At 36.1% G+C, this 23,581-nt stretch overlaps 1 protein-coding gene across 2 annotated transcripts; it reads left to right on the forward strand.

Annotated features, from left to right (window-relative positions):
* Positions 1-1,340: 1,340 nt before the first annotated feature.
* Positions 1,341-17,646, forward strand: LOC136029023 (uncharacterized). Of its 2 annotated transcripts, none has more exons than XM_065707042.1 (2): positions 1,341-1,382; positions 14,258-17,646. In XM_065707042.1, exon 2 carries the CDS (start codon positions 14,266-14,268, stop codon positions 17,251-17,253), a length of 2,988 nt encoding a protein of 995 aa, XP_065563114.1. In that variant the 5' UTR covers positions 1,341-1,382; positions 14,258-14,265; the 3' UTR covers positions 17,254-17,646. The 2 variants fall into 2 exon arrangements, with proteins under 2 accessions (XP_065563114.1, XP_065563113.1); XM_065707041.1 differs by having other exon boundaries at positions 1,353-1,468.
* The last annotated feature ends 5,935 nt before the right edge of the window (positions 17,647-23,581 follow it).

The following is a 23,581-nucleotide window of genomic DNA, read 5'->3' on the forward strand; positions in this document are numbered from 1 at the left end:
CCATAAGAGAATGCGACAATGCACATCCTAATGGTGCGTAGCTATACCAGGCTCCATAATCCCTAGTCTTATTGCAAACATCGTTAATAGTAACAGTAAATTTCTTATGGACTGCATGTCTTTTAGCAAATAGTATTATTTTTGCATCAAAGCAAGACAAATAAAAAGAATTTCGTGAAGGGATCCTAGCAAATTCTTCCAGTGTACCATTTTCCTTGGAAAGCTCTTCCATCTCCACGAAAACTCCCATCGTCACGGAAAATTATCCCCGTTGAATATCCCCCCAGCAGAAAATTCACCCCCTTCCTAAAAATTTCAGTATACTTCCCAATTTTACATACTATGCGTAAACAGCGAACAATGGGTAAATTCCACGGCGTAAAGACCTTTCCCCAGGAGCTCCGGGGGGAGGGGGTATGTTATTCCAAAGGCACAGTTACTGTGCTTTTCAACTACGCTGAACAAAACGGCTACCTCAAAATTAAGGACAAGAGATCTTTTACTTTCCGCTCGAATGAGCCCCCTACTGATATTCTAAGACTATTATTTCAAAACAATCACCCCTGGACAAAAAAAATAATAAACGCACATCTATCATCTTTCTTATGGCCAAAAAAATTTTAAAATTCCATATTTTATATTCTCGGATACTTTGAAGCTTATCGAGGGATTGTCATTCAGATTCTTTAACATTTAGGAGGTTTTTCTCCCTTTTTCGTAAATCTGGCAAATATTCTTAGGCTCCTAGCTTTTGAGGGGTGCCACTAAGCTTCATGAATCTTATACATTTGGAATCAGGGTTCAAAAGTAAAATTTTATTTAAAGAGTTATTTGTGGGGGAGGGATTCCTAACATTTAGAGTAACCATGAGTACACTATTAAAAACAGAGCAAAATTCAAATTTTTTTTCAAATGAAAGTAGAGATGGGAGATCCCCCCCACCCAGCTTCCAGGTCTTTTCGCTAATATTTGGCGTGCTGTCCCAATTCTGCAAGACCGACTGCTCAAACGCAAGGGCTGTTTAATTGCAATAAGAAGTTTTTAAAGCACTATAAAACTCTTGCGTAAAGATTGCGTAAAGATTATGTTTTCATTGGAAAAACTTATTTGCTTATGATTAAGTTTTATTAATGGAGCGAAACATTTTTGATTAAAACTAGAAAAAAAGAAAAAAATGTCTCATTTTTGTAGTGCATGAAGTCAAAAATGGCATCAAGAGACATAAATCACTGAATCAAAAACCGTAGCGTCCACAATGAAAAAAACAACGGTACTTCAGCAACCATAGCCAGCAGCATGATTTCATTTGAAGTTGTAGTAGCGTGAGACCGATTTAATTTAGTCCTAATTACGAATTACTATCGTGAATCTGGTATTCAGAGGTGAATTATTTTTTATATAGATAATGTCCAGAATCAAATGATACTTGAATTAAACTCTTTAGTGGCATTTAATTCTGATTATACAAGTAAGGAGTTCTTTTCGAGATGTGTATGCTTAAGAAACAACTTTTTTTTTAGAAACGATTTTATCAAATTTACTAGATAAAAAAATAGTCTTTTTTCAGCCGAAAGTTGGGAACAAAATTAAAACTTAAAATGACAGAAATTGTTTCGTATATTAGGTTGGATGCCCCTCCTCGACCCCCTGCTCTTTGCGCTAACGTTTCATATTACTTAAAAATACTTCTTATTCCAATTCTACGGCTCTGTGTTTGAGCTGCCTTTCTGAAAATTGAGAGAAAAAGCCAAACTTTTGCGTAAAGAGCGAGAAGTTTGGGAGAGGGAAGCCCTTGATACACGGAATAATTTATTTTTGTGTTAAGCTTTAATGTTGCTCCTTACTTTCAGTTGAAAAAAAAACTTCTTTTTTTTATGTAATTTATGATCATTTTTCAAATTATGCCAAAGTCTAACCAAAATACAATGCTGTCTAACCGTCCCATAAACCCAAGATTTCTTGCAGTAAAATTGCATATATCAATAATTACAAATTCATTGATAGCGTGCCGCTTTTCCAGTTTTTTATCTTAAAAATGTAAATATAGGATTATAATTAAAATGTGGACGAAATTTGAATATTCAGTCAATATTTTCCATGAACGGTATATTTGTTAAATAAGCTCTAAATAATAATTTTACTCGGAAAGATCAAGGTGATGGAAAGGGATATTCTTGTTCATATGGATGGAAATTTTGCTAGTCTTTTTATCTTATACGTGACTGAATTATGCAACTAGCCCATTGCCTACGTATAGATATTGTTGTTGGGAAAGGGGAGCATATTTGATGCTAAGTTTTCAAAAGTACTAGGATTTTAAGGTAAAACTTTCAGAAAATCTTGAAGGGGATATTGAATAAAATCAAAGTACATTATGTACACAGTTGGTCAAAAGGAAATATCTGCAATATCTTAACAATGACTGAGGGTATAGTTGAAACTTATAGAACATGTTGAGGGGAGTTTGAAAAAGTGATTGGAGGGCACCCAACCCATCTTCAGTCTATATTGCTGACCCTTCTCTATATACTAATCGCAATTTAGAAATAGAAATTTTGCTCAAAATAATAACTATGGCTCCGGAGGTGCCTTGTTGGGACGCCATGGGTTGTAAATTGTGAAGTTTTCCCGTTATTTATACACAGAGTTATCTTGGGGAAGGGGAGGTATTCGTTTCTGGGAGTATTTTAAAAGGACAAGGGTGTTAGGGATTATTGTTACCTTAGAGATTATTGAGGGGATGTTGGACTGAATCAAACAACACTATGTGCATCCAGGTTATCAAAAGAATGTATCTGTAATATCTTAGGAGCACAATTGCTACTACTATGTCATTGAACACTTGCGACTACGACTACTTGGCTCTGTGACAACTTTTTACTTTGATTACAATTGCTCACGACTGTAACTACTTGTGACGATGACTACTTGAGACTGTGATTGTGACTACTACTGCAATATCTTTTGACTGTTACTACTTTTGACGGCAAATACTAGCAACTGTAGCTAATGGTGACTCTGACTACCTGCATCTATGACTTCATGTGACGGCGACTAAATACGGCTTTAAATATTAGCCACTGCGACTACTTGCGACAGTGACTACTTGTGACTACACCGACTTCCGGCTGCGAGTGATTGCTACTGCGACTACTAACGAGGAAATTGCCTAACAAAACTTCAGATGGGACTAGTTTGACTGGGAATTGAAATTTATAGTGCCCTTTTTAACAGTCAAAAGTGACCAGAGGCAAGTACTCCTACCCAGTCTTTTTAGCTGCACTCCCAAATGGTTAATTTTAGCTGCAATCTTTGGTTAATACTAGGCAAAAGGTCAAATAACTATGCCCCCGGGGATACCTTGATCCCATATAACCCTCAAGACAAGAACTTTAAACTACGCAAGCTGCGAATTGTTTACATATAGAGTTTGCCTTTGTTCGATCCTGAGTCTCCAAAAAGGCTTAGGGGGACAAAATAAAACTTTCAGGAATGTTGAGGGTGTTTCTGAAGAAAATCATAACACACTATGTGCATTCCAGTTGTCAAAAGTCCGTATCAGCTACAGGCATTAAGTTGAAGTTTGTAGAGCACGCACAGGAAGATAGAAGATACTGAAAATTAATTGAAGGGCATCCCCTTTGTGCCCTTTTTATATGCCCCAACCCCCCTCAACACTTACAAGAAAATTGATTAGCCATTATGTTCAAATTAGTCAAAAGGTCAAGTCGCTTTACCTATGGCGATGGCCTGACCCTCACAGTCCTTGGGGCGAAGATTGTAAATAACAAATTCGCCTGCTTTTACATATAAGATTTATTATTGGGAAAGGGGGATTTTTTTTATCCCGGATGGTCTGAAAAAGCTAAGGGTATTGTCGTGAAAATTCAGGGAAGGTTTAGCTAAATTAGAAGACACAATCTGCATCCAGAAAATCAAAAGGGGGTATCTACAAAATCTTAGGAGTGGCTAGGGTATTAAATTCAACATTCACGACTTCTACAGCTACTACTGCAACTCTGACTACTTGTAGTTACGAATATTTGCGCCTGCAACTACTTGGGAATACGACTACTTGCAACTTTGACTTTGAGTACTTTCAACTACGTCTATGACTACTTGCGACTGCAACTGCTTGCGACTCTTACTAAGACTACCTACTACTACGATTACTTTTGACTGCGATTACGACTCATGCGTTTGCTACTGTTGTTTCTTGCATGCACAACTGTGCCAACTTGCAACCACGACTTCTTGTAACTGCCAGTGCGACTGTAACTAATCAAGAGTACGACTACACTGTGACAGTGACTATTATCAACCACGACTACTTGTGACTTCCTTAAGTTGTAACTTAAGGAAGTCACAACATCTATTTGTGACAGTGACTACTTTGAAATTTGACTACTTGCTGCTGTGAGTTCTATTTCTGCTACTCTATTTGCGACTGCAATTCCTACTATTACTTCTACTGCAGCTTCAACTTCTACTACTACTATTATAAATACTAATGCTACTACTATTATACTAAATAAGAAGAGTTTGTGTGAATCCAGTTTGTCAAAAATGTGCATCTACGATATCCCAGGAATGGCTAAGGTTGTTATGTTGTAAATTTTAGGGAATATTGATGGAGATGCAGAACTGAAACAAAAGATTCTATAACGAAAGTAAAACAGTTCAAAATAGGGATGATACCTTTTTATTGACAGTGAATAGATATAAAATTATTTAACTGGATATTTCGAACACATATACAGTGTTCATCATCAGCAGTAAGACTAAAAGACATGAATAAAAATAAACAAAATTTATACCTAATAAACTAATTACATATAGTTTATTGCTTTTATTTTTTTCAATGCAACAGCGGAGGCAAATCTCTTTGACCTTTTCGGTTCCGGTTCATTAGAATTATCTGACATATTACGTGGACAGAGGTCATAGCTCTTAGGTGAGGTGATATATGACTAGGTTAGGTGAGGATTGAACTCAATTTATGATAATTTACTGAGATCAAACAAAGTAAATTGATAGGGAATATTGATAGGTAGGTTTAAACCAATCAAAAGACATTACGTTGTTCCAGGTTCAGAATGAGTTTTTTTTCCACACTACACCTAGCAAACGCTCACGTCAGAGGCATAAATAAGAGAGTTTAAAGAGCTAAAACTAAAGAGAGCGGGGTGATCCCACTGATTTATATTCATTCTCTTATTCTACTTTAATTCATGTTTTGAACATTTTTCAAGCAGGATTCTTTCGAGTACATTATCTATAAATTGCTGTTAAATCAAAATCAAACTGTTCATGGTAATGAATTGTAAGTAAAGAGTGACACGGATCAATGGTGACTGAAACTCTACCCGGATTTTTATATCAATCAATGTATTAAAAGAATCATCTTAGGCTGGTTTCGTATATAAAGGTAAAGTTTAGTAGTGCCCACCAAAAGTTGAGAGCCTGAGGGAATTTCTCTAGTTTTCGAAAATGGGGACCGCCCCCCCCCCCAATAGTCAAGAAGTCTTAATGAAAATTGAACCATCAGACTCAGCGTATCAGAGAGCCCTACTGTAGAAATTAAAAGCTCCTATATACAAAATATGGAATTTTACATGTTTTTTTTTGCCAGAAGAAAGATCACATATGCGTGTTTACTATGTTGTTTTCCTCATTCTTTTTTTCTCAGTGGCAATTGTATCAAAATAATGGTCCTAGAAGATCGGAAAAGACTGAATTTCAATTTATTCAAATAAAAAAAAAAGGTTAAAACACAAATAATAATAAAGATCCTGGAAACGAATTTGTTGAGGACCATAACAACAAAAAATTGAAAATGAAGAAGAGAGAAAAAAAGAAAAGAGAAAACATGGGTACTTAAAGCAAAGTGAATAAAAATTTAGAGCATTATAATTTCAAAATTTTAGTACATGTTATACAGCGTACGAAAACTTGTGGATAGCTCAACACTGGAGGGTATTATATTCCATTGAACTATAGATATATAAATGGGGGATCGCTGGGCGGAACTAGAGATACACTTGGGGACAGGGAAGGAACGGCTGGATGAACGGAGATAGAGGCCTTCAGAATTATTGCTATTAAAATAAGACAATAATTTGGGAGGAAGATTTTTATGGTAAGCGGAGTATGCAAGGGATAGATTTAATTTTTTGATTTTTTGTTCAAAAGGGATAATACCAAAATCGGAGTACAAGTCCTGGTTGGGATTTAGTCAGGGCAGCCGAGAAACTGCTTTGACGGCATGGTTTTGGGTAGATTTTGATTTTTTGGTAACTGAAGGATAAGCGTTGCCCCAAACAGATCCGCAGTATGAGATATATGGGTAAATAAAAGAGTAATAAAAGGTGACAAGGCTATTGGGAGGAAGAAAATAATGAACACAATTAATCATACTTACCTGTCGCAAGATTAAGGCTCTGATGTAGGACACATGTGTTGCAAATGATAGGGAGGAGTCTATGTGGACACCAAGAAACGTGGCAACTTCGGCCTGCGGGAGGAGATTGGTAGAATATTTTAGGCCAAGTACTTGCTGAACTTCATTTTTTTTTTCGTAAGGGGTTTGAAATAATACAACCTGAATTTTCTTATTGGTCATGCAGTTAACAAGACACCACTCCTGTACTCTATTCAGAGAGTTTGAGTAGAGGTGACAATGAATGACAAATTAGGACCGGTAAAGAAAAAGTTGCTATCGTCAGCAAAAAAGTACTGGGTGCACTGATGGACCCAGGTCCATAACCAAATCATTAATATAAAGGAGAAAAAGTGTTGGACCAAGAACAGAGCCCTGAGGGACGCCCCTGCGGAGAGGTAGGGGATGTGAAGTCACCCCGCCTAGACTCATAATCTGTACTCTACCAGAGAGATAGGAGCCAAACCATGAGAAAGGGACTCCGCGAATCCCTAAGTTTGTTGAGTTTACAGGAATAAAACACTGTGACCAGCCATGTCAAAGGCCTTAGAAAAATCCAGAAATTAGCTCAATACAGTATTTTTAAGGTCAAGTTGGGAACGTATAAACTGTGTGGCGTCTATTATTGCATGAGCAGTTGGAAATTTGGAACGGAAGCCATATTGATGAGGAGAAATCAACGAATCTGAAGAATGAATCCCAAATCAAAAGGGAGAAAGACGTTGGAATACAATTCTTTCGAGCACTTTAGATATAACTGGGAGAAGTGAGATTTGGACGATAATTACTTATCTCAGAGGGATCGCTTTTTTTATGAATCGGGATAACAATTGCTGATTTAATATTTCTGGGAAAATGCTATTGGTCACAAATATAGGAAGATACGGTCCTAAGAAGCTTATTACTTATGCCAAAGAACTCAGGTGTACTACTATTAGAGAGAGATTCAATAACTTGAAGCACCTCTTTACGATCAGTTAGAGAGAAAAACATGGATCTGGGATTCTTGCTAGGGTGAATTGACTGGGAAAAGGAACAGAAGTTAGTATTTGGAATATTAGTAAAATAATTATTAAAAGCATCCGGTACTGAAATCGGGTCGATTAATCTACCTCTGATGTCCTTAAGGTTGATAGGCACAGTTGTTGAATTTCTTCTTTTTTTTTAAAGAATTTCATTTATTATGGACCAAATTTTTTTGCAATTTCCCTTCGCAGTGAGAGGTTTTTGAATAATAATAACTTTTTTGCTTCCAGGACGAGTATGGTACATAAGTTTTTGTATTTTTTATAATAAGTCAGGTCAATAACGATACTGGTTTTGCAAGCTAACTTATATAGGTCATTTTTTCGGTATGAAGAGATTATTATGCTATTGGACATCCAGGGGCGTATATGGGCAGTTTTTCGGTTTGATTTACGAACTGGAAAGGTTGAAATGATAAGATCACTCAGTCCATGGGTAAAACCATTTGTGTCTGAATTAACATCCTGACAATCCAAAACCTTGGACCAGTCGAAGGATTTCAAACGATCCGTGAACCAGTTCATATTCACAGTATTATAGATTCTATTAGTTCTAGAGGGTCGAGTAGCTGGTAGGAAAGTTATGGAGACATAGATTGGGAAGTGGTCTGACATGTCAGAAAATATTATTTTGGAGGACAGGTGGTTTCCCAGGGAAGTGGATACAAAAATGTTGTCAATTACAGTATCTGTAGACCTCATAGGATCAACTCTAGTAGGGAAAAGGATTGTGGGAAGAAGACTACTTGAGGTAAATATTTCAAAGAATGTATCACAATCATTATTATTCCTAACATTTAGTATTTTACAACTGAAGTCCCCAAAAACTATTGCCTTCTTTTGTGGTAAATTGATTAAACTAGAAAAATCATCAAACAAATTACAAAAGAAAGGCGTCGGAAGTGACGGTGGTTTATAAAATAATAAAAAAATAAAAGGATTCTTGTCAACACATATGTCTCTTCCATTAGCTTAGGTTTCACATTTTTCACAAAATCAAATCAAAATTCCGTTCAAATTTGAACGGCAATTCAACGTTCTAGTGCTTTTTTGAGTCACCGAAAAGATTGTAGGCCAACTAGCCTCCCTTCCATGGCCCTTATTCCCCGAAGTCTTCCAATCAAAATTTTAAGATGGTCATTTTGTTCAGCATAGTTGAAAGATCCAATAACTATGTAACATGAACGGTATAACCCGTGGAGAGAGGCTTGTTAAATTATGAAATTTTTCACATTTCTTAAGTATAGTTTTTGTTATTGGGAAGCATACAAACTTTTGTCATATGGGTGGGGTAATCTGTTGCTTGGTGTGGGTTTTCCATAGGGAAAATTTTTGTTTGGGGCAGGAAATTTTACACTGGGGGGATTTTTCGAAATTCTTACACTAAGTTCTCTTCTCTTTGGCAACTCAACTTCATTTTCTGTGCGTTTCGATTTCGGGTGGGAAAACCCAAAGGAAGGGGGGATTTCCAGAAGGGGGAGTCAATCCTAGCAAACAATTTCAGAGGGGGGAGGGTTGTTAATAGTGGTAAATTTTTATTACGCAATATTTCACGATTTAAAAGAATTTTGCATTAATTGCAAGATGAAAGATCACCGATGCGTGAGTGCTGTGGTACAGTATTTTTGGCTAAGCCAAATGTCTATGTTAACCGTAATAACGTCTTGAGGTAGTTGCTCCAGGTTTATCTCCTATGGCTGGTCTTAAGAGCAGAGGGGTATCACTACTTATGTAGTTTGTCTCATCCTCCTCTCGATATTGTTGGATACTCACCATTATAATCAATCCGACTCCTGAAAAACTTAAATTCATTGACCTGTTCAATTCCTATATCTTTGCATGTCAGCGTCAGCAGAGAGTCAGATGCAGCAATACTCTTTGTCTTATTGACTTTTATGCCTGCCTTTCTTACCTTTTCATCTGTGGCGTCGAATAGAAGCCGTAATCGCTGTCTGGCCTCTTCAAGACGAACTACGCCGTCAGCAAAATCTAGGTCAGACAACTGTCGGCTGCAAAAAATTACTTCAAAGTTTGAAGACTACTTTAAAATATAGACCATAACAATGACATACAGGCATAAGGATAGGACATATCCCTGTTTGAAACCAGACATTATGTTGAAGAAAGGTGTATCTCCATTTCCTGTGAGCACACAACGTTCACTCAGTGCTATTTTTTTTTTATTTATCCAGTAAGGGTTCAAAATCTTCCATAAAATCTTTCGTTCAGCAGAATCGAATGTCTTTCCAAAATCAATGAAGCAAGAGATTTTTTTTCTTTCAGTCCCTAGACTCTTCAACCATTAATCTAAGAATGAAACAAGATCAGACTGAGACACACCAGGCCGAAAATTGATGTCCATCAGTTGTCAAAAATTAGCGCCCCCTCCCCTTCTTGAAGATTTTGACTAATATGCCACTGGTCCACTCTTTTGGGGTCGTTTCATCGTTTTAGCCGAACACTAGGAGAGCAGGCCAAACAGTTGTTCAGGCTCCAATATATATCCTCAGCATCTTTACCATGATCCCATCAACTCCAGCTGCACCTCAATTTTCATCTTTTTCTCAGCTTTCATCACTCCTTCGGTGGTAGGGGAGAGGGGTCATCTCTTACGTTAATTAGTAAGAAACGTCAGGTAATCTATGGGCCAGAAGCGACTAAATTATTTAGAGTTAATGAGCCGAGAACACCAAGAATTAGAAGCAATCCATTGGGAAGAGATAATTAATAGTTTTGCAGAGACTACTTTAAAAAAAAAGTCTAATTTAAATGAATACCAATTTTTTCTAATGATTGAAAATCTTGTTAAAATTTGACCTGAAAATGTTGGGATACAGGGGTGGTGCTAATCAAGATTTTGCTTTGGGCACGAAAGAGGCTAGAACTGTAACTGAACCTCTCCAATGTACTACCATGGATTTTCACATGTCTTTTATCTTTATTTAATTATTATCATGCGAGTAGGAGAGAGAATATTAACAGATTGCGTCTAGGTAGTTGGAAAAATTACTGGTGTTAGAAAACATACATTTTAGTGTTTGGTAAAGTTTTGTAGTCTTTCCACCTACCTTCAAAATACTAAATGTTACCCCTTTGGATTTTTCTTTATTATTGCCCCACCCTAAAAAAGCTCCTGCGAATATACCAGGGTCCAGTACCATGACTAAGCAAGATATGGGGATACTGGTATGGATAAAATGTATATGTAAGGCACGTATGTTCTAGAAGGACTCAGCCTCAAAGAAAAATAGTCGATGGAAAATACAGAACACTATTACTTATCATAAAAATGTGAAGTTTTAAACCACTTCCCTCTTTATTTGGTTTTCACCCATTTTCCAAGTGTTATCTGTTTGCTATATGCCACACTCTTCCAAAGGTGCTGTGTATCGAAAAAAGTAAACACAAGTCAAGGCATTTTTTCCTTGAATAAATTTCATAAGTAATGGATGTTGTTTTTTGTAGGTTGCGAATACAACATCTTTTCATGAAAAATTAATTGTGAATTTTTTTACATCCCTTCTACTCGAGATCCCAATTAGAAAACATAGCTTATCGTTATGCACTTTGTCTGTGTCTCTATGCACGTAATCCAGAAACACTGGAGCATTATGGATATTGAAACCGCTTGGGGCTCTGTATCCATGTTATCAAAACTTCTCTGAGAGCAATTGATGTAATTTTTAGCTAATAAATCAAGTTTATGGATAAATAAGGGTACTTGTGTATTATACAGCAAACACTCAAATGCTTCATTTGATTGGAACCTGTTCCTTTGACGCTCAATCCAAACGAAATATCAAAAGTATAATGAAAATATAATATTTTAGAAAAAATTTAGGTTATATATTTGCACATTAGAAGGGATATGGGTAAAGCACAGCAGGTCTGCATGCAAAATGTATTAGATACAATTATCCTGCATATTATGAAATGCGAATTGTTTTCAACTTCAAACAGTCCTATTACTACCCCCCCCCCCTAATATGCAAATACAGCCCAAATTATGTATTTCCCATCTATTCTGTCACTTGTCTTAGTCTTGTCTCGCACCCAGCTGAAAGAAACGGGTTTGTTCTCGAGTTTTACATAGCGTAAACTTGAGTGTTTGCCATATAATACACAAGTACCTAAATGAGAACTTCCTAAATTGTTTACAATATCCATTTTAATTTTTGGTTTTAAAGTACGTAAGGTCTTTCTGCAATGTTGCACTTTACGGGGGATATAGAAAGGAATGATACAGCTGTATGGGGGAACTGAAAGGTATTGCAAAATATTAAACTTTCAAGTACCTTCTTTACAGCTTGTGCTAAAAATGCTTTTCCTCGACATGTGTGTAATTTATTGGAAGGAGAAGAAAATAAAAAAACCAGAAATACAAGATGTTTGGACACTTGTCGTCCAGTCTTTGGATTTAAGCAGAACGCATGTAAAAACAACTAAACGTATCAATCACAATTAACAAGACTTTACTTAACCAAGTCTTCTTCTTATACTAAAATATCCGTTTGAGCTATTTCACTAAAGAGAAATAGCAGAGCCTGAAAATGCTCATATCTATGGACTCCATAACTTTCTTCTTGCTATAAAACTACTTCACCCTTCAGCTTTTTTTTTTGCAATAAAACTTGGAGCAGCCTATATACCCAAAGCACCTATGTTGTTGCAAAAATGGCTCTTAGCCGCTCATCATCAATGGTCTGGCAAAGGAACCTCGAGAAGGAGGCTGTATACTATGTTGAGTTTTCTCAGAAAAAAATTAGGCTTTGGAAGTGTTGACTCTTTAAGACGTTGACTAATAGTGCAAACTCTCATCCAGAGAATGTGCATTTTAATTAAAAGAAAATTTGTTTCATTTCAAAACATTGTATTTAAAATATTTTTATTTCTTATAAATCTCAGAGGTGACCTATTTTCAGTAAGAAAAATTATAGCAAAATTATCCACTGCTTGAGCTATTTTTTTATTTATTTGCGACTAGATCACCTAAATATTCATTTATTTTACATCAATATTCTTATATTTTATTGAAGAACGCTTTGAATTACAGCTTATGCCATCTAGCGGATATATACATGAAAACATATTTACTGCCAGAACGGGATCAAGTCCAGGAACGACAAATCAGTTGTTTCGGCAGAGATAATTTTTGTCTTGTAGAATCTGCTGTAGGTGTCCTTTATTTTCACCTTTTTCATAATATCTACATTCTTGTGTGGTCTATAAGCTTGCATAATCTGGAGATTGTTGCTTGGAAAACAAATGATTCTGCATTATTTGTTTGAAGAATCTTTATGAAAATAAGTTGAATCGCTTTTGAAACGTTTTTTGGCATAAGGGTGCCATGTTAGCAGGACTTAAAAAGGTTTACAATCACATTTGCAACTATTAACATAGCAAACAAGCCTCAACCCCTGTGAACAAGCTGTTCATGTTTTTGCTTAAATGACTTCCTTTTATTCAAGAATATTTTGTTTACAAGTGTCTTTGTTTTTGCAGCATCCCTTCTTCAAATTGTTCAGCATCTTGATGCGAGAACCTATGAAATTTATACAAAGCTCACTAATTGTTTTAAAGTTTGTCTTTACGCTTTCTAGAGTCGTTTCTTTAAGCTTAGGGGTTTAAGCTAGATAGAAACAATGCGAGAGGGCAGTGTTTCTGCAACTGTTTCATGATTACAGTTAGACTATTTTTTTTTGCGCATGATAAATAGTTACTTTTCAAATGTATCACTAGTGACCGTAACACTTTCCTCTTGTAAATATAAATTGATTATAACATATCCAAAAGGACGTGAGATAGCATGATTTCAGACGTCAGTGAGATAATGAGGGTTTGTAGAGAATATTTGTCTTAGTCTTGGAGATGATGAGAAACATGGAAGAAAGATCAGAATGTGTGCTTTTTTTTCCAGAAGTAATCGTATTAAACCAATGGTCCTAGAACATTGGGAGAGGGCTCACTAGCGGAAATTAAAAGTTCTAGTTCTATTTTTAAATGACCAAAAAGATTGGAGGGCAACTAGCCCCCTGTCACTTCCTTTTTTCCCCAAAGTCATTCCATCAATATTTTGAGATAACCATTTTGCTCAGGATAGTTGAAAAATTCAAAATCTAAGCGTTTTGGGATAACTCAACTCCCACCTAGGCCCTGGAGATAGGTCTTTAAGTTATAAGACTTGTCCATTTACTAAGTGTAATATTTGCTATTGGGAAGTATACGGACATTTTGGGAGGATGAGAATTTTGTGCTGGGGTAGGATTTTCACGGAGATAATTTTTAGTATGGAGGAAAATTTCCACGGATGAGCTTTCCAGGGAAAATTTCACACTGGGAGGATTTGGCAGAATTCGTTTGCTAAATTCTTCCTATTTGTCTTACTTTCTCTTTGCCTACTTAGTTTTGCACGTGGAACTGTTCCGGACGAATTGCCCAGGGGAAATTTCAACGTGTTTCAACTATCGGAAAATAATCTGCCCTGAAGGGGGATTTCTGGAGTGATCATAAAAATGATTAGAACGTCTTTTTCAAACGAAAGTATGCTAGGGAGGATTGTTAAGGCCAAATCTTCCGCAGAAAATTTTACGGGAGGGGGGTGGGGTTTTATCAGTGCGACGATTTCAAAACGTAGCACAGGGATAGGGGTAATTGCTCGATGAGAGAACAAATAAGGGGTGAAAAAGTGAGACAATAGAATTTTCGTCTCGTGATTTTAATTTTCTTTATGTTTTGATGACACGTCGTCAAAAATTTACATACCATTTAGGTCATAAACATCTTTTATTTTTAGGGGCGCTCATGACCTTTCTACTAAAGCTGCTATTCCTTTGTTTCATAACTGTGGGCGCAACTGATGACGAGGATTTCTACTATGATATCTCTGAGGAAATTGGTGAAGATTTCCCTTCTTCTTCTGATATTCCTTCGAAGAAAACCTACATGCCTATAAATCACCTCACAATATCAGATATTACTAGGAGTAGTGAGGTAACAACAAGATCGTGGATTAAACCATCAAAAGTCAACTTTATTGAGGCAAGAATAGGGAAACCCGTCCTGTCCAATCAATATAATTCAGAACAAAGAAATCTTTTAAGAGAAACAAGAGAAAGTACTAGTGTACCTGTAAAAAAAGTATCGAACACGACGATAATATGGGTTCAAACCACCCCTATGAAGCCAGCAACAAACGCAACACCCTCTCCAAAATTGTCAGCTATGCTTAATACTATTGCGGAACAAGTAAGAAGTAATATTCAAACTGGAAGAATTGTAAACAATCCAACCTTTGAAAGTAGCCCTTCTATAGACCATAAACAGCATACTCTTGAATATGTGTCCGTTTCACAAGTAGTCACTTCAACACCAAAAGGCACCCTGGAAAAGAATACGACTGAATGGTGGCCAACAAAATTTGTGTTTGCAGCACCCACAACTACAACTTCTTACATGAATAAAGAAACTGCAATTACACAGCCTCATGAATATTTAAAGAATAAGTTGTCAACAAAACCGATCAATCCAACCAGACGCCCTCCTAGCAATCTTCCACCTAGTAGACTACCATTTTTCGGGACAACCAAGCCTCCAAATAAAGCAAATGAAAAGACACCCCTTTATTCACCCTTTCTTGTTGTGACGAAAAAGAAAGATGAAGTAGATAATAAGACGACGTCATTTACTACTAAAGAGCAGTTTAAACTTGAAGAATCTCATTCCGATACGAAAATAAACCTGCTCAACCTATTTCAGGCAACTAAAACAACTGAATCACCATCACGTGAAGCAGAAACAACACTATCAAGTAATAAGGAAATTGAGGATTATGTTTATGTAAATATATGGAATGTCGTCGATGGGAAGCTTCACTTAAGCCAACAGCAAAAGATACCAGCAACACTTTTTGGAAATATGCAATTTAAGGATGGTGCTATGTTTCAGCCTGGTGACATACCAAGTGCAGTAATGAAAGTAGTAGAATCCCCTGTAAGTAAAACGCCATTAAGTATCCAAGTAACTTCTTCCAGCCTGTCAGTTTCCGACCTCACAACTAGGTCTCCTCTACTCGTTGGAGAAGGTAATATACGCACATTACCACCATCTATCGTCATACATAATGAAAACAGCTTCGCTGTGAGTAATGGTTTTCCAGAAAAAGGTTTTAAGATTTCTGAGGAAAAAACAAGTGCAACTCCAGAACCTGTTTTTATAATTCGTCCAGGATTTACCTCTGAGAGACTTTTAAGCACAACAACAAAACCTAGATTTAAAACTCGAACAACAACAGGAAGAAAATTTATAGACAGTATGCATCAGGGTACAACAGCCTCCCCTGAAAATTCACTTTTAAATAGTGAGGTACTAACCACCAAGAGTAAAAGACGCAGAAGACCCACAAGAAGGAAAACGACATTTAAACCTCTAACTACAGTAACAGCAAAGCCACTAAAGTTGAGCGCTATGGAGTCACTGATAGAGAATCATTTAAGTAGCCTAAGTACACCTGATCTATTTAAATTGTTATCGGACCCATCTATTTTTAATGGAACCCACTTGACAATTACAGACTTGTCAAATATTAATGCTTTCCGGCTACCTAAGCCTAGTAGTGAAGGTGAAACTATAATCCACACATTTCCTTTGGTAAAAAATGTAACTAGCTACATGGAAACCAATTCAAATCAAGAAAAGCTTCAAACTACACCTATCAAAACGTCTAAAATCAAAACAAAGGCTAATAAAAAACCAAAACCGAAGGTACAAAGTAAAAAACACACAAGGAAGGCGCAAAGGAGAAAGCCAACAAGAAAGATTCAAAGTAAAAAGGCATTAAGAAAGACGCAGATACCAAAAGGATCCGTGAAACAAATAATAATTACACCGCAAGGGACTTACAGCAACCCTTCCAGAAGAAAACAACAAATAGTTAGAAACAGAGGTAGTAGTCGTTTCGGCAATCTTGCTTCAGGGAATAAAATGATGCTAGGGTTTGCTGCAGCACCGTCTCTTGCCTTAGCTCTTCCATATATAGCACCCATGCTTGGTAGGAAGAAAAGAGGATCTGACACAATCTTACAAAAATATAGAACAATCAATATTTTACCTTCAGGGTATAATCATTTAGTATACAAAGGTAATAGTCTAAACCGCAAAACATTTAATAGAGTGAAACGTGACACAGATAATGAAGCTAGATCAATTGAAAATTATGAAGATTACTATTATGATGCAGAACAAGCAGCAGAGGAAGTACCAAGTTTGCTCAGTCCATTTTTAACCGAAAAAGACCAATCTAATGAACTACCCACAACAATAGTACCAATTAAAAGCACTTACACAAAACCTTTGGCTGTTGACATTAGCCCGTTCCTAACCAGAATGAATATGACTCAAAAACAATATTATCAATTGTTTTTACGTCCTCCTCTTGAGATTCCCGATAAATACACTGACGATTCCATTTCAGTGTTTGCAGAGACTCAAAAACCAAGAAAGAAGAAAAATAAAGTAAAACAAATTCCCATAGACAATGGAAGTGAGGCTGAAGATGTGGAAAATGACAATACGAGAACGGTGGATTTAAACCGTTTCTTTGCAAAAAAAGGGAAAAAAACAAGCATTTTGAACTATTTTCCCTATTATGCAATACCTTTAATAGGGTTCTTAGGCCCATTGGCAATACTAGGAGGAGCTGGACGGAAGAAAAGATCAGTAGATTCAGCTGAGAAAATGAGTTCAGAATTTCTCATATCACCGATTGAAAGACTGTTTCATAAATACAAATGAAATAAACAGTAAGCTTCAAAGATGTGTCAACATTGGCTTAGGACACAAACTTTTGGAAGATAAGTTCAAGAGTTTACGGTGTCCGAAATTTGAGCTTTCAAAAACTTGATGAAGTCTAAGAAAAGTCGGACAGAGTCAAATATTATGTTTTTACTCAAGACTATTTAAAAAATTTTAAAGACGGATAGACTTTTCGGCTTCTCATTATATATATTTTAAGTGCTACTTCAACAAGGAGACAAAAGATCTTGCCAGTGAAACAGTCGTAAAACGGGTGGTAGGGTATTAAGAACCCACTAAAGGTTTGTTTGGGGAAAACCAGTGCACGTATGTAGTGATTTCTTGTTCTTTTATATTTTTCAAATATCCCTGTAATAGAATGTGTCTATGAAATGTCAGATATAAATTTACTTGAGATTAGTTATGGAGAATTAAATCAAAACGAAAACCAAAAAGTACTATTTCAGACTAAACATATATATATATATGTGAAAATATACGTATAAATAGGAATATATTCTCGAGCAAATTAAGGATGCTCTTAATCGTTAAAAAAAAAAAGAGAAGCAAAACGTACTTCTCACAAAAACTTCTGAGAAAGAAATGTGCAGCTGTTGGTTTAACCAGTAACTTGTTTCTGCAGCCCTTGACTGTTTAATTTTTTCAGAGGGCTGGGGGAGGGGAGAAGGTGTAGTCAGTTAGAACTGACCTACATAAAATATTGTTGCTGTATTTATTTTTATTTTCAGAATCATGTGCAGAAGAATTTGGCTAGCCAGACTCCACTAAATTACGCCTTTTCATATTTCGTTCAGTTTTTCAGGCACAAATTTGTCATGATTTGCCCATGAATTTTGTAGAAAAGTGCATATGAACCAATGAATTTAGATTTGGAAAAGTCTAATAAGTTAAAAATAAAATATTATTACTTCCGAAAAGAAGGAAAATTAATGCTTGCACTAGGTGAATATGACCGTAATTCGTAAATATTTCATTGGGATGGAAGCTCTTCTGACCAATATTGATCTTTGGAGGGGTTCCTCGTACGCCATCATATAGTGATGGTTTGATCAATGCAGTCCTTTATTTTGCACTCGAATTTTTATAATAAAAGGGAAGCTTTTACTCCCTCAGCGCCCATTTTTTAAGTTTACCGTTAATGTAGCCCTTCAAATGAAAAGGGGATAGAGGACGACTTTTTCTCTTTATGTTGATCTAAAAAAAAAATCATTACAAGGATTTTAAACATTGGAAAAAAGAAAACACTTTTGAGGCTCCAGCATCCAGTGCTACCATTTCAAAAAAAAAGACGGGAAATTTCTTCGCTTCGCTACAAACTACAAACTACAAAACTACTGTCCCTACAAACCGGCACCACTAATGACCCCCATCTCCACTTAATACCTGGTATTTAACAATAGAATTAAGTAAATAAAAGAATCAAGTCTAAGAAAAAAACTTTTGAGAGTCCAGTGTCCAGTGCCACTTTTCAAAAGTGGCACAATTCAAAAAAAAACAGAGGAAATATTTTTCGATTTTTTTGAAACGAAGATACAAAACATACTTTTCGAAATCTAAGGGGAATACGATGGATAGCTTGCCACCCCCACCGTCCTTACGAATTGGCACCACTGATGACCCCCTTTAAATACTTGGTATTTAAAAATAGAATTAATTAAATAAAAAATGAAGTCTCAAAGGAATCAATTCGTTCAAATGAAATTTTTACAATGCAGCAAATGTTAAAAAGCCAATTTTACCAAAAAGAGCACATCAAAAATCTGTATTAGATAATTTAATATAATCGTTTTTATGCATTGTTAAATAGCGCTGAAAAAATATAATAATAATCAATATACCCTGAAGCAGACTCTGTAAAATTCAATTTACTACTACTACTACTACTAACAGCTCACCGCAGCATCAAGTCGCCTGAGGCCAACACAGCTACGTGCGCTCCTCCTCCATCTCAGTCAATTCAAAGCCTCCCTCCTTACATCCTCTGAGGAAGTTCCCGTTTCCTTTGAATCTTTCTTTGTGACATCCTCCCATTCCATCCGCGGATGACCCACTTTCCGTTTAGCCATTGACGGTTGGCCGAAAAGGACAATCTTCGGTAATCTGTCATCTTTCGTCCGCAGAACGTGCCCTAGCCATCTCAAACTTTCTCTCATTAGAAAAACGGGATTCAACCACAATTTTCGTACAGCCTACTGTTTGAAATACGGTCAGTTAGCCGGGTACCCAGAATAATCTCTAGGCAATTAACTAAAAGCTAGTAAAATTTTAACAATCTTAAAATCTTAAAATTAACTAGTAGGAGTCTGTTTTGCCATACTTAGTAAAATTTTACTGGATTTAGTAAAAATGAACCCGAGTTAGTAAATTTGGTAAATCAAGGCTAGATTCAGTAAATTTTCAAATATTTTTGAAATTTAGTAAGGTTTCTTAGTAAATTTGCCAGAAAAATGGCAAAAAAAGCTTAATGATTTTTGTGCCAAGTTTCATTCTGTTGAACAAAATTTGAACATTTTTCTCGTTCAGAATTGATATTTTTTATTGTATGGCTTCAGTTTCAGTCCATTCCACGTCACATGGGCGCTGGCAGGGGGCGGGGGGGCATGGCCCCCTGGAAATTTGGGACTATTAAATAATTATAATGAAACCAAAGGAAAGAGAGCAGAACATGGAAAACCCATGGAAGAAATGTGTGTTGCCCCATTGTTGGCTGCCTGTCAATAGATTTTGACCCTAATAAGGAAATATAAGTTCTAATTTGTGACTGAGTGACCCCTTTCTATAACATTTTTTTCTATATGATTTGGTGGGAGCAACAAACAAAAATCAATTTCTTCATAATAATGAATGGTAAGTAAACAACGATCCTTGTTAATAACGAAAGTATAAGACCCGAACTATTAATAACATTAAATCAAAGAATTAGCTTTTTATGGTGATCTAAATATGTATTTGTTAATTAGTAATTAGTGTAGTTGTTAATTAGTAATTAGCAGAATTTTAAATTGATTGCAAATTCGTCCTCTTTGGGGTAAAGTCGTAGTTTGGTGCCCTAAAAAGGAAGAAAACTAGATTTTCCCCTCGCCCAGCCTGTATGGTCACTTAAAAAAAGATCTTCAATTTACATCTGAATGAGCTCCCTCTCAATTATCTTGGACTTTCGATGTGATGCAATCTCCCCTTGGAAAAAGCAGAACAAATAAACATGTATCGACGATGTTTCCTTTCAAAAACAATGCGAAACTCCACATTTTGAAGATTAGATCTTGAAACCTCTATGGTATGGTTCTCTGATATGATATATCTAACAAAGGGGTTTTCAATAAGATTGCTTGCTTTTTTGGGAGTGTTTTCCTTTTTTTAAAACCAGGCAAATTTTCTCAAATTTTGAGTTTTGGGTCGGTAGCAATAAACTGAAAGAATTTTATATATTAAAAATCAGCATAAAAAGCCAATGCTGTCGGCTTAGCAATTGTCAAGAGATCCTGTTTTTAGTTTTGGTGAATTTTTACTTTTCTTTTTACTTCCAGTTTTCTATCATAAATTATTTGATAAGATTCTCCTGTGACCAAAATTCTTATGAAATTGGTTCATTTCATTTAGTTGAATAGGCTAATAAAAGAAACAGGGTGAATTTGACAGCTGGATAGTAAGTTTAAATTTTGTTTTTCTTTCGTCATTCTGTAAATTATTTAAATGTCTGAATATATAAGGAATTTAAGTTCGAGGCGGAGAACCGTCCTGTTATGAAAGAGGTACATTTTACATGGCCAGTATAAAATCAAAACTTAATATCTACGCAGGCAGGATGATTTTTGAGTACCTCTACTTCTTCTGTAAACTATTTTAAGGAGTAGGATATTGCAAAAAAGAAGTCTACATCTGTTATAATCTACGGGAGCAACAAATCTGTCTATGGTTTTGGTTTGAATCAGATTTTCTTTTAAGATTAAATGCATAAAAATTAAACATATTATTGATTAAATAAAGTGATGCCTTTGCCAGGAACCCTTGCTGTTTAAAATTTACTCTATTTTGTTTCATTTTGCAAGCAATTTCACTGCTCTTTTTATTTGAGTTTTTTCCTAAAAGTATTTATATATAAACTTATTCCTAAAAAAAATTCCTGAAATATATTTCCTTTCAACCAACTACGTCTGCTATTTTGGCGTCTGGCCCCCAACCCCTAGAAAATTTCGTATCAGCGCCCTTGGTCTTTATCAACATCAGTATATCACGTGAAGCTTTGAAAATCTGAAGCTTGGATATGACCAACAAATTTATTCTTTATTGAGGAATCGATTCTAAAATCAGTAATTCATTTTTAATGACAGTTTTGGATGCAGTAGATAGGTGTGTTCGAAGCACAAGGGTGCAAGGTCTGTTTTTGCTCAAACAAAAACTTAACAAAAAGGATGCATAGCACCCACTGGCATTGTAAGTCCTCACGGGGGAAGGAAAAACTGACTGATAAAGTATTTTGTGTTTTTGTCTGATGGGTAGACAGAAACCGCAATTTATTGAGTCCTCCAAAAAAATTTAGACTAGCTTGTCTAATGGATGTTTCCTACCAAGTAGGTAAAACACACTAGCACTGTTATTGTGATGTGCAAGGAAGAAAGGTTCAAAAACAGGGAATCAAGATAGCCTGTAGTCCAGGTACCAATTGACAAGAATACGCTTATTTTCCGGTCCTCTGTCGTCATGACAAATCTGTTTTATGCAATCTGAAAGATATTTCTAGTTATATTGAATCTGCTAATTGCGATTATACACAGGAGTAGGTAGCTCCAAGGGGTGCTTGGCCCTTAAAAATGACTTGAAGGGTTAGAAAATACTACCGCGAGACTTTTCTATGGTCTTTTTTAAGTTCGCAATGCTACCTGTAACATGGCTCCTGCAATTTTAAGAACGGAAAGAAATCACTGGCAATAATTAATAAGTTTTTAACTTATTGCCAAAAATTTGTATTGGAAACAGTTAATATATACTACAGGTGCCTCACGTGTTTACCTTAGGCTGTGTGGAAATAATTTTTGTCTTGACGGCAATTTCTTGTGTTTGGGGCACCAAAACCTACCAATAGTAATAAACTACAGTCTACTCAGATAGTAAATTGCTGGGTAATTTACAGAGAAGCACAAAGCAAGAGAAGGATCGATACATTTGAGGTTCTTGAGCGCTTCATTGGTGCCGGGACAGCATCCCCTCGAGAGATGGCAAGAAAAGCCTCCAAGTAAAAACAAGGCTTACTAGGCGGGTTGTAGCTAGCAATTCGTTTCTGGTAGAATCGTTTCTCCCAACAAGATACTGCAAAAGTGGTGAAACAACTGTCGACCTTTTGATTTCACTTTTTGTAGGCACAAACGGACAACTGTTGCTCGACTCGGTCAAGTCTGCAAGAAAGGATTTGAACAAACAAGACAAGTTTGAGAAGTCAAAGCAGGTTGTTGTTTCCCCTTCTCCGACTGCCGTGACCGACCTCAATTGAACGAAAACCGTCTAGTAAGAGACTTAAGAAGGAGTTATGAAAAAGAGACCCTTCAAGGTGGAGTTTGCTTCAGTACTGTGCAAGCCCGCTCCTAACCTCAACCAATCAGAAGTAGCTCCATACTTTTTAGGGAAAAGAAATATTCCACTTCCCGTAACTCCAACGAATCGATGTTGTCAGCGTGTGCAGGGACATCTGTAGTTTCAATTAAAAGAAATAAATAAAATTCGAGAGACAAGTGACAGCAGTAGGTTTATTTGAATGAAAACGAACGGAAATAGAAATTGACAGAAAACAAAAAAAAAAGAAAAGAGAAAAAGAATGTGTAAATCCTAGCGATTATCCTCCTATAGTAAAAATTGACGCTTGACGGTACGCGTGCAAAATTTTTTTTTGAGCATTTAGTGAACAGATAGGATTTAGTAAGCTTTTCCTCTCAGATTTAGTAAATTCTTCCAGGCCAGGGTGACCACACTGGGTGTAGTTCCCAATTTTCTAATGTTGGTACCAAGCTGCCGAATAACTTGTTAGGATGACAGACTGGAATTATTTTAACAATTGCGAGCGAGGTAGAAAAATTCTTATTTTGAAGCCAAATTTCTCAACAATTTACCAAATCTCATATTTCTTTATTTTGTAAAATTAAAAAAAATCTGATCTCAAAGTCTGAAATTCATGATCACTAGCCTTGTAAATGGGTGCACAGAAGGCAAATTCAAAGCTTCCTATGCAATCAAGAAAAACTACCAAAACAGCCCATCAAAACATAATGTTTAACAAAGCAGCTAATTTTATGTCTCCTGAAGATAGTGACTCAAG

The sequence above is a fragment of the Artemia franciscana genome, chromosome 7, assembly GCF_032884065.1.
Source record: "Artemia franciscana chromosome 7, ASM3288406v1, whole genome shotgun sequence".
Taxonomy (NCBI): Eukaryota; Metazoa; Arthropoda; class Branchiopoda; order Anostraca; family Artemiidae; genus Artemia; species Artemia franciscana.